Below are 16,357 nucleotides of genomic sequence, written 5' to 3'. Positions count from 1 at the left end.
GCAGTCTGCGTTTGGGAGATGTCCATATATACAGTTGGTATGTGGGTGATTCCCAAGTGTACAGTTGTCATGTGAGAGATGTTCACGTGTACAGTCAGCGTGTGGGGAATGTCCCCCTGTATTGCTGGCGTTTGAGGGATGTCTGCGTGTACAGTCGGTGTGTGGGGGATGTCCATGTGGACAGTCAGCATTTGGGGCATGTCCTCCTATATTGTCAGCGTTTGGGAGATGTCCATATGTACATTTGGCGTTTAGGGGATGTCTGCGGGTACAGTCGGCATTTGGGGCATGTCCGAGGGTACAGTTTGCATTTTGAGGATGTCTATGTGTATAGTCGACGTGTGGGAGATGTCCACATGGACAGTCAGCATTTGGGGCATGTCCCCCTGTATTGTCGGCGTTTGGGAGATGTATGCGTGTACAGTTGGCATGTGCAGGATGTCCGCGTGTACAGTTGTCGTCTGGGGGATGTCCCACTGTATTGTCAGCATTTGGGGGATGTCCCCCTGTATTGTTGCCGTTTGGATGGAATGTCCACGTGTACAGTCGGTGTTTCAGGGATATCCACGTGATAAATCAGCATTTGGGGCATGTCCTCATGCATTTTAGGGGATGTCCGTGGGGACAGCTGGCATTTGGAGGATGCCTTCATGGACAGTCAGCATTTGGGGCATGTCCCTCTGTATTGCCGGCGTTTGGGGAATGTCCGCCTGGACAGTCAGCATTTGGGTTGGATAAACCATGTGTTTGCTATTCTGAACCGATTTTCTTGGCAGCGCTGTACCAGGCGATCACCGGCTTCATTTCTTTCACCAAGCCAAATCTTCCTGTGATGATTGCTTCTGACTGAGGACTTTGGAATTGAAGTGGCCCATAATGTAAATGGCGTCCTTCTCTGGCACTTTGTTTAGAGTTTTCTGGACGTCTGCATAAATATCTTCAATGGTTTCCTCATTGACAGCTGTCGTTGGGGCATAGACCTGTAAGATTGAGATGTTCACTGGTTTACCACATATCCGGATGCTATAAAAACGGTCGCTGATTGTTCTAGAACTTTCTACTGCCTTTTAAGTTTGCTTCTTGTAATAAAGGCGACTCCATTCCTCTTGATTTCCTTATGTCCAGCATAGTGCAATGTAAAGTCATCAGACTGCAAATATCCATTACCCATCCAGTGCAATTCGCTAAGTCCAAGAATATCAATGTTAAGTCTTGTCATTTCACGTTTCACAATGTCCAGTTTCCCTAGACTCGTGCCACCCACATCCCATGCTGTTAGTATATGAGCTTTGGTGCAACACAGTTCCTTCCCTCCATCATGAAGTGCATCAGCAGCGGGGCTTCCCGAGGGCTTCCCCCAGTTTTGTCATGAGGAAAACCCTGACTACTTGTACTCAGACCTTCTCTTTGTTCTGGGAGGGTGTGTGTGTGTGTGTGTGTGTGGGGGGGGGGGGGTGTGGGGGGGGGGGGCTGCCTTCGGATACCATATCTGAATCATTTGAGAGCTCTTTCCTAGGGATGAGGGAGGCCATATAGGGTGGTGCAGCACTGGGGGAAGCAGTTAGGGTAGTAGAGGTGAGGGAAGCGATAAAGGTTGTGCAGCCAGTGCCATCTTAACACATGGGCCTGATGGACACTTGTCCAGGGGTGCCACAAGCCTAGGGGCCTCATACTAATCTATGTTAACATTTCAACGCACCTTGTCTTATATATGATAATGCTGTGTGTCGGGATATGAGCTTGGCTCCAATCTTTCTATGCCAGGTGAGAAGACTTTAATTCTATCACTTTTTGTTTCACTTTCAAGTGACCTAGATTTCTTTTTCTAAATTCCCCATTACTCCTATCGTAAATTTTCCATCATTTTTATAATAAAAAGAGGGATTTTGGATGGATGTGTGGACCATTTTGTGAAGTGTAGTACACCGCCTTGTTACTTTCTAGTGTAGACTTCTGATTTTCCGGTCTAGGTCGCTGGTTACTAATTCGGTCGTCCGCCTGAGTTTCATCATCGCATGCCGCTTCTTCATATGATATATATTTCCAGGTGGATAACCCTTTAATCATGTTGATTAGTTGTTGCTGCATGTTTTCATGTTTAGCACTAATTTTGTTGGAAGTGCCAATAAAATAAATATATATTTAATTTTATCGACAATTTACATTTTTATTCCAGTATGCAGTTGTCGCAGTGTAGTCACCCCGAGGGTCATACAGAGTAGTCAAGGAGAGTTAATAAGTCCCTGGGATCTAATGATGAGCTTTAAGGGGACATAGGATGTGCCCCACCTGAGATAGAAGCTGTTATTCCTGAAATATCCCAGCAACATCTTACTGATTGGTGCTTTACTTGCAGCTTACTGATTGGTGCTTTAGTTGCTTAGCAACACCGAAGCCCGCTTGGAAAAGGTAATTTTAAGTGTGTGTATGCTGGCAATCGAGAGTTGGAGATGGGGAGCAGACACAAAGGGCAGACACAAAGACAAGAGAAGGGGAGGGATATAGTGTGGTGAGACAGCGAGTGTGTCATCAGAAGAGATGGAGGAAGAACAAAGAGTTGTGGAGTTTCTCCTCCATCCTGAGTAAGGAAATTGGAGTGAGTCAGAGTAAAAGGTCAAGCTGCCATGCGGCGGCGGCTGTGTGTTGGGTCTCATGGTCGGGGTAAGTCCCCCCCAGCTTGTTGTCTGGCTGCCGAGGGTGCGGGTGCCTGGTCGGGCGCGTTGCGCGCCATCATAGACCCGGGCGATGCCGTGCGCCTGTGATTGCGAATCCGTGCATGAGCTCCTGTATACTGGATCCTGCTGGGATGTAGCGCCTCCCTCTCTCCACCCCTGGGTGGGGGCTTCGATTTATAAGGCTGGCAGTGAGGTGCATTCACTGCCAGTTATTGGTTTCCCTCATTGAGCTAGCTAGCCTGCCTCAGTCAGGCTCCTGCTCTTGTCAGCTTGTTTGATTTATCTGCCAGGTTATCCCATCTGCCTCAGGTCTACTTTGTATTTGTGTTTTGGTTTATTACATCTGCCTTTCCTGACAGTAGTCTGCCCTTTCCATCAGGTACGTCAGCGTCCCTTCTCGGTCCTTAGCGAGAGTAGGGACCGCCACCCAGTTGCCCGCCTGGGGTTAGCCAGGAGTGGAGGCAAGTAGGCAGGGACAGGGGTTGCGGGTGAGATCAGGGCAACCCGGGCTGGCGTATCAAGGGCAGTATGCCGTAACAGATCATCATAATAGTGTTACCTCCTCTTGTGCAGTTAACTAACAGTGGATTATAATCTACCCTGCATAAACTCCTCCAGCCCATCGCTGACAGCCCCGGAAACGGTATAGTGATAATCTTTATTGTATCCAAATAACCTTGAGAGAAGTAAGAAATCAGACACGGTCAATGTGGATACAATGTAACTGTTGTTGTTATCATTGCTTCCAAATCCACAAGAGTGAACTGTCTCTATGACCTGACCTTACATAGTAAACTGCAGGTCTTCAATTTACTGGCATCCAATTGGACAGAACTCATTATTTCGTCACCATAAGTAAGGTTTTTCTCTTACAATGGCACTGGCGTCACATACAGATATCTGCAGTCAATATCTAAACTAGACCGACACTCTTACCAACTGCCTGCTGCGCGAGTTGCCATATCTGTCAGAGTAGCTGCCACTGTGATCAAGTGTAAACTGGCACCATCCACTCGGGCTACCTCTGGCTCACTGACGTACGATGGTCAAATCTGGGCATCTACAAACAGAATAGTGCCCGCTGTAACCTATTTCACATGGTGTACCAAATATCAAAATTTTAAAGGGCCACACCCTATTCTTGACAGATCATGCCAAATGTAAAATGGACTTTATAACCTATCCAATTAAGGTGATAATGAACAAACGAGCTCTCGCTCAGCCCAGAGCTCAACCAGCTTCACACAGCTGACAATGCATTATGGCCTAGGTGCCCCATGGCTGCCGCGATACAAAGGAGAGAAGCATACCTTTCGTGAATTTAAGAGTATAATGGTGGCAGAGTTCTGACGATCCACTCGCGATGGAACAATAAGTAGAGATCTTGATGGGACAATTAGAAGAAGTTGCGGCTCGGGAAGTGATAACCTGGCTCAGTGAGCACAGGAAAATGGTTGGAGAAATATTTGAACGTTTGCAGGGTATCTTTGACGTGCATGCTATGTCAGAGATCAAAAAGGGGTTCTTCAATACAAAACAGAGCTACTGCCCTGCCATGCCTTATCGCTTACTATAGCCATCATAGGCTATGGCAGTACAGGACGCCAGGATCCGGCGTGCAGGCCGGATCTCACCAGTGGTTATTGGCCGGTCCCATGTACTCGCTGAATTGTGAGAAAACAGCCTTCACTACTCCTATGGGTCTGTTCAAGTTCAACTATATACTCTTCGGATTGTGCAACGCCCCAGGCACTTTTCAAGGACTTAGAGTGTTGTCTGGGTCGTAAGAACTTTTAAACTGTTTAGCTGTACCTAGATGATGTCATTATATGTGCCAAAACCTACAAGGATCATTTGCAACACCTAAGAGAAGTATATTACATCCTTATTACTCATGGATTCAAGGTGAAGCCATCCATATCCCATATGCTGCAAACGCAAGTCAAGTACCTGGGTCACGTTGTCAGCGCCCATGGAGTATGTTCATATTCCGAGAAAACAGAAGCCGTTAAAAGCTGACCTATCCCAAAGACTTTGTAAGAGGTTTGCAGTTTCCTAGGGGTAGTAGGCTACTCCAGGGGCTTTATACCATACTTTGCTCGTACTGCTGCACCACTGCATGAACTATTGAGAGGACATTGTAAGGAATCGCATCGTAAATCTATTCCCATCAACTGAGGAGAAGAACAAGAGCATGGGAAAAACTAATTACGTCCCCAATTCTGGCATATCCCGACTATACTCAGTCTTTTAATCTTTACACGGATTGGGCGCAGTCCTGAGTGATTGCTTATGGCAGCCGTTCCATGAAAGGCTTGGAACGCAATGATCAAAGTTATAGCTCCTTTAAATTAGAGACTATTTAGCAGCAGTAAAATTCATGATCTATTCTGACAACAATCCTGTTGCTCATTTAAATTCTGCAAAGCCAGGAGCTGTGGAATAGAGGCGGCTCTCCAGGTTAGCCAATTTTCAATCTTTGTGTGAAATACCAAGCTGGGAAAGCTAACACCAATGTCAGTGAACTGTGTAGACTACCTAGAACTATTGACTACCCCCCAAAATAAGATCAATGAGAAGAGGTAGAAATGCCTGATTTGGGAATTTGGCCAGCTCGGCAAAACTACTAATCTGCCATGGAGTCATCAAGCAGATCCCCAGACTTTCAAAATGACCGTCAAAAATGTCTCTTGCTACAGCAAGACAGCTGAACTTTCGGGGACTTGCAAGAATATTTGTTGTTGGGAACAATTCCAAAAGGGGGTTGTCGGAAAATCGCCATACCCTGAGCTCCAACGTGTCCGGAGACAGAGTAAAAGGCTGTTCCTATAAAAAGGTCTCATGCTAAGGAACTTCACCGATCCTATCTTCGGTCATCGAGTACATCAAATACGGATTCCCCATCAGGATGCTAGTCAGGTTCTGGCTGCTTATCATGATCAGTCAGGACATTTTGGGGTACATAAGACAGAAGCCACTATCCAGCATTGGTTATATTGGATAGGAATGAGGGTCGACATAGAGATCTGATCAGTTACTCTACACCCAGTCATTACAAGTAAACTATTGGAACTCATAGCCATACATCACTTGAAGACTGAGCTTAGCCTGATGGGATATAGCTACGTACGGACTATGACAGATCACTATACCAAATTCACTGTGGCTATCCCTGTTAAAGACCAAACTGCCCAAACCACCGCTGCTACTGTGGGGAACACTTCATCTTATATGATTTGATGTCTGGAAAAAATTCTCTCAGATAGAGAGTCTGCCTTTGAATCTCAGTTGTTTTAAGAACGGTGTGGTGTCTACTAGTGCCAGAAACTTTGAACCACCACTTATCACCCACAGGGAAATAAGCTATGTGAAAAAGCAAATCAGACCTTCCTAGAGCTGCTCGGGACCATCCCTTCAAATAGAAGAACTCGCTGGCCTGACATCCTTTTGGAAGTCATCTATACGTATAACACACCTCATCGCTCCACCAGGTGATAAAGGCCACAGTAATAAGAGACAGCCTCTCTCCCTTTGCTAAAGTGAATATCTACAGCCTTTGAAAACTGGACTTTACAGTTAAAGCTTATATGCTTTCTTTTTCAGGTTGTTCTCATTGATGTGGACTTTACAGGACTGATGGATCATAACCTCTGACTACTGCTAACTTTTGAATTTTTTCCTGCCAGGTTACCCGCGTTACAGTACATTAACGCAAATTACCAGTTAATGCATATTTAAGATATATGCAGCCTTCAGAATGTGGGGAGAAGGATTATGGAAGTGCCTCATAGCTAGCTGGGATCTAAGACTATCTTAACCCGACGGTTTTCCTTCCAAAATACATACTTGCAAGTACTTACATTTCCTTTCTCAACAAAATGAAATGTTACAATCTTAGGTGGGTAATTTGCCTTGTCTTATGGTTTGTAGTTTACAAACCGTAGATGTTTTTAGTAGATGCTTTAGTTGCTTAGCAACACCAGAGCCCGCATGGAAAAGGTAATTTTAAGTTTGCGTACGCTAGCAGTTGAGAGTTGGAAATCGGAGCCAGTCAGAAGGAGAGGCCATGATAATAGTTAACTGCACAAGGGGAGGTAACACTCACTAACAGTGGATTATAATCTACCCTGCATGAGCCCCTCCAGCCTGTTGCTGACAGCCCCGGACAAGAGAAAGGGAACATCTTTATTGTATCCAAACAACCTTCACCCGGAGAGAAGAAGGAAATCTGACACTGTCAATGTGGATACAATGTAACTGCTGTAGTGATTATTGCTCCCAAATCCACCAGAGTGAACTATCTCTATGACCTGACATTACATAGTAAACTGTATGCCTTCAGTTTTCTGGCATCCAATTGGACTGGTCTTGTTATTTCATCACCATCAGTAAGGTTTTCCTCATATAAAGGCACTGGCGTCACAGATATCAGCAGTCAGTACATAAACTGCGCAGAGACTCTGACCAACCGCTGCAGTAGGAGCCCCAGTACACTGCTCTGTCCGGGGCCCATAATGCTGTTAAGATGGCACTGGGGAGAACGTGGACAGGGTGATAGAAATGAGGGAGGCCATATACGGGTAATTCATCTGACTTTATTATTGCACAGCCGACATTTCAATTCACATGTAGCAAATCACTGTTATATTAGTTTGAAAGTATGTGTAGTTGATTTGCCCAACACCCCCTTGTGTCTGGATAAGTTGGTTCTGTCCTGAGTCCCTAAAGAGTGATGAGGAAACCCTTTTATATGAAAATGGAGGTTGTCATAAAAGGGGGGATGGGGGCTCAGATATTTAGTTCCACAGCACTTGGGGATCTAGAGGGGATCTACTGTGGGCAGCTAGTCAGATATTCCCAATACATGCCAGAAAGCTGGGATCAAGCAGGTAACCGCATCAGCACACTAGCTATATAGTTGGGCTGAATCTAAACTATGGGGATGAAACGGCTACCGGACTGTTTAATGACTGCCAGAGCTGCTGGTACCAATCCTGGTGCATCACTGTGTGATTCCTCCAGGCTTTATGCATTGCTGTTTGGGGATTGCTAATTCCTAAGCAGCTCTGGTGGATCATATGTGGCTATGTAATAGCCGAAGTTTGATCCTTATACTATAGACAAGGACTGGTGTTCAGTTTAGGAACAGTGTCAGTGTTAGGGTGACCACTGGCCCATAGGGAGAGTAGAGGCCCGGTCACACTGATAGAAAAGATAGACAAGACAGAATAGTACAGCATAGTTAGTTTTGTCTTCAGCATCCGGCTTCCTGTATGGTGACTGTCGAATACAGAAGCTTCCAGTCATGGAATCCTAGAATGGTAGAGTTGGAAGGGTCCTCCGGGGTCATCGGGTCCTCCAGGGTCATCGGGTCCTCCGGGGTCATCGGGTCCTCCGGGGTCATCGGGTCCTCCGGGGTCATCGGGGCCAACCCCCTGCTCAGTGCAGGATCACTAAATCATCCCAGACAGATGTCTGTCCGGTATTTGTTTGAATGGAAGTGTTCTTTCATTCAGGCCTTCTCCCTTCCTTCTATCTCCTGACCTGCATTGGAGTGCTGTTCATCCTGCTATGGAGTCCAGCATCTGCTACAAAGCTACAGGGATCCCTGCATCCGGGCTTCAACCTACTGACGTCTGAGGTATCGTGCATGGGGCTCCATGCACACCTGTATATGTATATACACAGGTATATAGTCAGGACTAACATACGGATGCATCGATTGTATCTGTAGCTACTGTGTTATTAAGTATGATAGCCTTTACTGTTATGTCTGTCTAATCATTTAGATTACATCCGTTGGATTGACTAATATCTGCCTGTTGGTATAAATGCACAGCTAATTCTCAGGAAGAGACCCTTGTTAGTCGAAGGCTCTATCCTGAGTGGAGGTCTCTGTGTGCCATGTGGGTTAGTGGCCTGTTGGGAAGGGTCACTATATATACTCCCCCCAAACAAGGTTACACACACAAAGCTGGTTTCCATTTAGTGAACTTACATTTAAAAACCTTTTGAAGGGAGTCTTTAATGTCTTGGTTTCGCATGCTATAAATGATGGGATTCAGCATTGGTATTGCCACCGTATAGATCACTGAAGCTACGCGGTCAGTCTCCACTGATCGTCTTGATCTTGGTTTTAGGTAAATGAAAAAAAGACTTCCATAATACAAAGTGAAGACTAGAAAGTGGGACATACAAGTGGACGCCGTTTTCCTCAGTCCTGTATCTGAGCGGATCCTGAGTATACTCGACACTATAAAAACATAGGATATCACGACCACCAGGGCTGAGCCGCCCTCATTGAAGCCGCAAAAGGTGAAAAGCACAACTTCATTCACAAATGTGTCTGAACAAGAAAGTTTAAGTAGTGGTGGAATATCACAAAAGAAGTAATCGATTTCTGATTTACAGAATGAGAGCTGAAATGTGAAACAAGTGTGAAACAAGGACTGCACCAAGCCCCACAAGTAAGCGCCACCAACCAGCCACAAGCAGAACCTTGGAGTCATCATCGACTGATATCTCAAAGGCTTACAGACAGCGAGATAGCGATCATAAGCCATAAGAGCCAAGAGAATACTCTCCGAAGAGATCAAAACTGCAAAGAGGAACATCTGCAGAACACAACTCACATGTGTTATAGACTTGTCCTTCATCAGGAAGGTGCAGAGCATCTTGGGAGTTATTACCGTGCAGTAGATTATATCTAGGCACGCCAGATTTCCTAAGAAGAAGTACATGGGTCGATGGAGCTGATTGTTGGAAAAGATCAGGATTAGAATTGTGATGTTTCCCCAAAGCGTAAAGACATAAATGAGGAAGAAGATCACGAACAGAAGCAGCAGAATGTCATCACGATTGGTGAATCCCAGTAGGAGGAAACTGGTCACGCGAGTCACGTTCTTTTCCACCATCTTTATTTTCTTCATAGAGATAAGAAAATTAATCTACTTGCAATTATTCAACATTTTGCCGAGAGGAGATGTACATAAAACCAGTTGACCCATCGATCATTTGCCTCTACAACCATGCAGGAAATTATGCCGAATGGCGCCCGGGTGATCACACGTGGGGAGGCCTATAATACAAATCAGAACCTGTTATCAATCCACATTTTCTGATGAGACCCCTCGCTATAAAGACGCCAATTATCAGCTAATTACTCCAGGAGCCCCATTAATAAGCTAATGATGAGCCCCATTAATGCTAAGTGAAAGGTAAGTGTAACATCTGACAATTTGATGCCTAACGAGGTGCTGTGATCATGGCTATGTGGAGCATTTACCCTCGTGTTCAGATGTGCATGTTTCTACACCTCCCATAGATAAAGGCTCTTTGGGGCGCAAATATGCACAAAATAGAGCAGGTCCTATTTTTTTTCCCACCTGCGAGGATGGCAGGCGCAAAAAAGAAGTGAGAATGAACCCATTGAAATCAATAAGTTCTATTCTCCATGTTTTTGTTTCGGGATTGTCCCTTGAGCTGAAACATGGCCATCTGACAAAGCCCTCACAATGTGTTGGATTCTGGCTGGGTTGTTAATCCCCAGTTATTGCCCTACAGATGTGTATAACGAGTCAAGCATTGATTTAAAGGAGTTCTGCCATCCGATAATGGCGCTGCAGAGGTATTGTTCCATCTTCCTTATTCCCATGCACACATACATTATAGTGCGTTTACTTTAAAATGTCTCTGAATGCCTGATCGTCCTTGGACAGAAGAACAGCGGGCACTAAGATAATGCCTCCCGCTAATTGGACAAAAGACAGTCCAATGCAGAATGGGAAATTAGGGGGGAAAAGTCAGTGCAGGTCACTACTGCAAGAATGACAGGCTTGCTACACATCCCCCTCCCTCCCTGCTAATAAGAAAACTACAGAAAAACGGGTAAGACCATCTGAATATCAGAATGTAGAGACAGGAGGTAGGATGCAAACAGCAGCAAATGAGGGGGATGAGGAGGAGCAGGGGTATTTTAAAGAACTTGTTGAAAACTCAGTGTCACAATCTAATGCAGGACTGGAGTCACCAGTTGTAACTGGCGCTGACGGAAAACGTGGTCATGAGTGCACCCAGCGTCTGGTACACAAGATGACAATGCAGCACAAAGGTTTAAGCGGGATGTAGTCAGGAGGAATAGCTGAGGTCTGGTACACAAGATGATGATCTACTGAGGAAGGCAGGGTGGCAGAGAGATGACTTGGTTTAGAAGCAGAATAAACATGCGAGGAGAAGAGGATTTGGGCAGGTTTATATAGTATCCCTAATCAAGGCAGAGTGGAGCCAATTTAGGACACAAGTAAGCAGGATGAAGGATTTGGAACAGATTCAGCAAGGAAGCCGTCCAATGGGCTGAATGATTCACTAAGAAGGGTTGCCGCTTGGAGTGCAGGAGGTTCCAGGCTCGAGTCCTCAAAGTAGTCCCCTCCTTTTAGGATGACCTCCGGACATCCCGGGGCCTGGTTTTTCCAAGTACTTGTGGTGAAAGCCCTGCATGAGTCTGTGGGCATGGATACCGGCTCCAAGGAATTCCCCTGGTCCATATCCTTTCCATTTTATCAGGTACTGCAAACTCCCTCTACAAAGTCTTGAGTCTAGAATATTGTCTACAACATATTCCTCTTTTCCTTGAACATTCACTGGTGGAGGAGATGGCTGGCTTTTTCCAATCAGGAGGCTGGAATCGGCACATGTGATGGGCGGAGCTACGTGATGACGCGCACAAGGGGGCGGGGCCAGAACGCCGCTGCTGCCGGACCGAGCCGAAGGGAAAAGACCCATCTGCGCAAGCGCGTCTAATCGGGCGATTAGACGCTGAAATTAGACGGCACCATGGTGACGGGGACGCCAGCAACGGAGCAAGTAAGTGAATAACTTCTGTATGGCTCATATTTAATGCACGATGTATATTACAAAGTGCATTAATATGGCCATACAGAAGTGTATAGACCCACTTGCTGCCGCGGGACAACCCCTTTAATTATGATCTTAGCATGTTATTAAGACAGTTCATAGCATAATGACCAGACCGATCACAGTAAAGGCATAAAGTCTCTGAGCGGCTCCTCTCTTTCTTAGCCAAGGATAGGGGTTTGCAGATGACGTCAATCTGCTTTGGTTTGGTTGAAGGGTCCATCCTTGGTTGGGTGTTTAGGGTGGATGGACTGAACAAATAGGATGGGTTAATCCCGAAAAACCATAACTTCTCCTTTCGCTATTCCATAAGCCTCTGATTTATGCAGATACTTATTTGAATGAAGTTTTACAAATCATCCAGCTCTGGCTCGTCTTTAAACCCTTCCAAAAGTCCCCTTTGGAACTGACTCAGCTGCATGTCAGGATTCCACGCAGCGTCATTGGCCCAGTGACGAAATTCCGCCATAGACTCAGAGACCGAATGCCGCTCTGTTAGAGACTATGCAGTCTTCTTTTGGCCATTGCACAGTGGTAGGGGACGTCAAACACTTGATCAATAGCCACAACGAAGGTGCGGAGATTATGAAGAAGGGTGCTGCCATTTTCCACATTAGGCGAGGCCTTTGCAAGCACTTTACCTTCCAAAAGGTTAATAATAAAGACCACCTTTTTTCGACGATGCAAAGGGTTTATTCTGTAAATACATTGGATTAGAAACCCTCTGTATTGGCAGCGGTACCCACATTCTGCAGCATTTCCGCTATGTGTAAACATGGCCTAAGTCAGCTTGAGGTATGCTTCCACATGCAGAGTTGCCCCAGTAAAAATAGTGACCCCTATATTGGCTCCAGTAGTAATAGTGTCCCCCACAGTAGTAATAATGTCTGCTATATAGGCCCTAGTAATAATAGCAACTGCCCTCAGTGACCACAGTAGTAATAGTGTCCCCTATATCGGCTTCAATAGTAATGGTGACCCCCACAGTGGCCTCAGGAGTAACAATGTCCCTTATATTAGCTGCAGTAGTAATAGTGACCCCTATATCGGCCCCAGTAGTAATAGAGCCTCCTGAAATCAATATACTCACCCTTCTCCTGCTGCTCTGCACTGCTGCGAGTGGAAATGTGTGCGCCCGGATGCCTTCTCCCTCCTCCTCTCCTCCTGTGGAACCAATGAGAAGAGGTTAGAGGGGGAGGATCCTGAGTGCACACACTGCTGTCGGTATGTGCATCCCACAGCAAAGTCCCCTATATTGGCTGCAGTAGTAATAGTGGCCCCCTCAGTGGCCTCAGTAGTAATAGTATCCCCTATATTAGCCCCAGTAATAACAGTGTCCCCTATATTGGCCCCAGTAGTAATTGAAACCAATATACTCACCCTTCTCCTGCTTCTCTGCTGCTCAGTGCTGTTGCAACTGGAAAGGTGTGCACCTAGACACCTTCTCCTCTCTTCCTGTGGAACCAATGAGAAGAGGTCAGGGGAAGAGGATCCTGAGTGCACACACTGCAATCAATATGTGCATGCCACAGCAGCGCCAGTGAGTAATTACCAGGCAACTACGGCACCCCAGCTATTAATCACCTTCATGGTGACCCTGCATTCCAAAAGCGGGACAAATATTCCAAAAGTGGGGCAAAAGGCTGTCCCACTTAGGGACCCTGGGTAAAATGGCACACAGGCTCCCAAAGCGGGACTGTTCTGACTAAATCAGGACGTCTGGTCACCTTACAATAGAACATATAACACCAGAAGAGGGGGGGGGGGGGGAGGAAAGACTTTTGCTTTTCATTTATAACTTATTTAGAAATTGATGGCAAAAAAAAAATCTCACAAAAAGTTGGGACAGGGTAAGAAAAGTAAGTGGTACTAATAAAAAACTGCTGGAGGGGCAATTTCCTACTAAGTTACATAATTGTATAAAAAGTGCATGTTAAAAAGCCTGAGTCTCTCAAGAGCAAAGATGGTCAGAGGGTCACCAATCTGTGAGGAACATCATTTCAGAAAATATTCCTTAACATAAAGTTGCAAAGACTTTGAATATTCTACCATTAACTGTTATTGTTGTTAGTCGTAATTCCCGACCCTCAGTGACGCTTCAGGTGAACTCCCTCAATGTTTTTTGATTTTGCACTGCTCAGTTCAGTTTTCTGATCTCCATGCCACTATCAGCTCTGACAGTATCAACCATCATGTTCTTTGGTGGCCAGATCTTTTGCCACTGATCTGTTCAAGCATTATACATTTTTCTAGCGACTCTGCTCGCACTACATGGTCAAAAATGCGTGAGTCTGAACCCGGCCATCTTGTCCTCTTTGAGTCTGAGCCTCATCGTCTTGTCCTCCGTGAGTCTGAGCCCGGTCCTCTTCCTTGCTGAGGTTGAGTCTGCTCATCTTGCCCTCGGGTGAGCCTGAGTCCAGCCATCTTGTCTTCCATGAGTCTGAGTCCTGTAATCCCGCCCTCCAGTGATATATGGGGTTTTATATGATTCAGGACTTCTCTGTTTGTTCCTCTTGCTGTCCAGGGCATACGCAGCAGCTCCAATGCATCAATCCTCCTCCTATCAGCTTCCATCACAGTCCAGCTTTTACAGCCATACATGGCTCTGGGGAAGCGGTGGTTTGCACTATCCTGCGTTTAGTTACTATGCTGATATCCCTAATTTACCGGATTATGTCCATGCTTAGCATTGCTCTTCGCCCCAACGCTATCCTACGATAGATTCTCTATCCTCATTCATTTTTGAAACAAGGAAGATGAAGTCTTGCGTGAATTCTATAGTCTCATTGTCGATTTTGATTTGAATTTGATCATTTTTTGCAGTCATAATTTTTCTCTTCTTTACATTCAGGTAGAAAACCATTTTTCACTTTCGCCCAGCTCCTGTAGGGGGTGCCATAGCTTGTCATGGTCAACACAGTCAAAGGCCTTGATGTAATCGATGAAGCACATGTAGATATTCTTTTGCTATTCTCAAGCCTTTTCCATGGTCCATCGCAGGTTTGCAATATGGTTTTGGGAGCTGCGTCCTCGCTGGAATCCAGCCTGCGCTTCAGGGAGCACCACTTCAACTACTGATCTTAGTCTTTCATGTGTAATCTTGAGAAGGATCTTGCTTGCGTGCGTAACGAGGACCATAGTTCGGTGGTTGGAGCAATTCTGGGAGTTGCCTATCTTTGGTCATGGGATGAAGACAGATCTTTTCCAGTCCTGTGGCCATTGTGTGGATGCCCATACTACCGGGCACAGCGCTGTGATGGCTTTCACTGGTACTCGCAGCAATAGCTCTGCTGGTATGTTATCTATGCCGGTGCTTTATCTTTGGCTAGTTGTTACATTGCCATAACCACTTCTGACTCCATAATGGAGGCTCCAAGTCCACAGGCTTCACCTCATGCAATGATCCAGGTATGTGGTTGCAGGTATGTAGTCCCTCCAAGTATTCCCTCCACTTATCCTTGATCCTCTGTTGGTCATTCAGTTCCTTCCCATTTTTGTCTTTGACTGTGCTGTTACGTGCCAAGAAAGGTTTTCAGGCCATCTCGACATGTGAGAATAGCCCTTCACCTTGTTTGCAATCCTCATTCCAGAAAATCAGCATTTGGTCTTTGCTGTTGGCCGCCTTTGCTGCTCTTCTTTTATCGACTGTTCTGAGGGTTTGCTCGGACAACCAGTGGCGTTGTTTTTCCTGCTTCTTATAGGTGACATGCTTACTGGCTGTTTCCAGAACTGTGGACTGTATATCGTGCCATAGTTCCCCTGGATGCTTTTCTGATGTGTCATTTTCTCAGTGGAGCACCTTTCTTAATGCTACAGAATTTGATCTTGATCTTAGGTGCAAAGAGTTCATGATCAGAGCCGCAGTCGGCTCCAGGAAAGGTTTTTATTGCAACGTTTGAACTTCGACAAAGATGATGACACAGGATGTAATCAATCTTATTTCGAAACGAGACCATTGGGAAACGTCCATGTCTACAGTCAGTGCTTGGGTTGCATAAACCATGTGTTTGCTATCCTGAGCCGATTTTCATGACAGAACTGTACCAGGTGATCACCAGTTTCATTTCTTTAACTAAACCCGAATCTTCCTGTGATGGTTGCTTCTGGCTGGCTGCCAACTGGGAAATTGAAGTACATGTACATGAAGTCCTTCTTTGGCACTTTGTTTAGAGTTTTCTGGATGTTGGCATAAAAACTTAAAATGGTTTCCTCATCAGTATCGTTCGGGCATAGACCTGTAAGATCTTGGGGATGTTCACTGGTGTCTTCTTTGGGTCATAGCGCATTTACAATGAACTGATGCAAAAAGGGAAAACGGTCTTATGGTAAGATGAATCAAAGTGTGAAATTCTGTTTTGACCTCAGAGACGCCGTGTTCTGTGGACTCAAGAGGAGAAGAATCATCCAGCTTATCAGAGCACAGTGCGCCATCTCTGAGGGTATGGGGGTGCACTAGTGCCTATGGCATAGGCAGCTTACAAATCTTGAAAGGTATTATCAATGCTAAGTAGTAAATAGAAGTTGTAGAACAACATATGCTCCATCCAGACAACGTCTCTCTCAGATATACCTTGTATATTTCAGGAACACAAAGCTAAACCACTTACTACATCCATAACAACAGCATGGCTTCACAGGGAAAGAGTGCGGAGTGAACCGACCGCCTGCAGTCCAGACCTTCCACCATATACTACATCCATCACAACAGCATGGCTTCACAGGAGAAGAGTCCGAGGTGAACCGGCCACCTGCAGTCCAGACCTTCCACC

The 16,357-nt window shown here is 45.6% G+C and overlaps 1 protein-coding gene across 1 annotated transcript; it reads right to left on the bottom strand.

Moving 5' to 3' along the window:
- Nucleotides 1-809: 809 nt before the first annotated feature.
- LOC136607668 (olfactory receptor 5AR1-like) lies at nt 810-13,981 on the bottom strand. The gene is made up of 4 exons (XM_066589055.1): nt 13,886-13,981; nt 12,969-13,043; nt 8,684-9,598; nt 810-980 (listed from the first exon to the last, which is right to left on the bottom strand). Exons 1-4 carry the CDS (start codon nt 13,979-13,981, stop codon nt 810-812), a joined length of 1,257 nt encoding a protein of 418 aa, XP_066445152.1.
- Between the last annotated feature and the right edge of the window lie 2,376 nt (nt 13,982-16,357).

This window comes from Eleutherodactylus coqui, chromosome 1 (genome assembly GCF_035609145.1).
Source record: "Eleutherodactylus coqui strain aEleCoq1 chromosome 1, aEleCoq1.hap1, whole genome shotgun sequence".
NCBI lineage: Eukaryota > Metazoa > Chordata > Amphibia > Anura > Eleutherodactylidae > Eleutherodactylus > Eleutherodactylus coqui.
The sequence above is the reverse complement of the archived record's forward strand: the minus strand, read 5'-3'. Positions and strand labels throughout refer to the sequence as shown.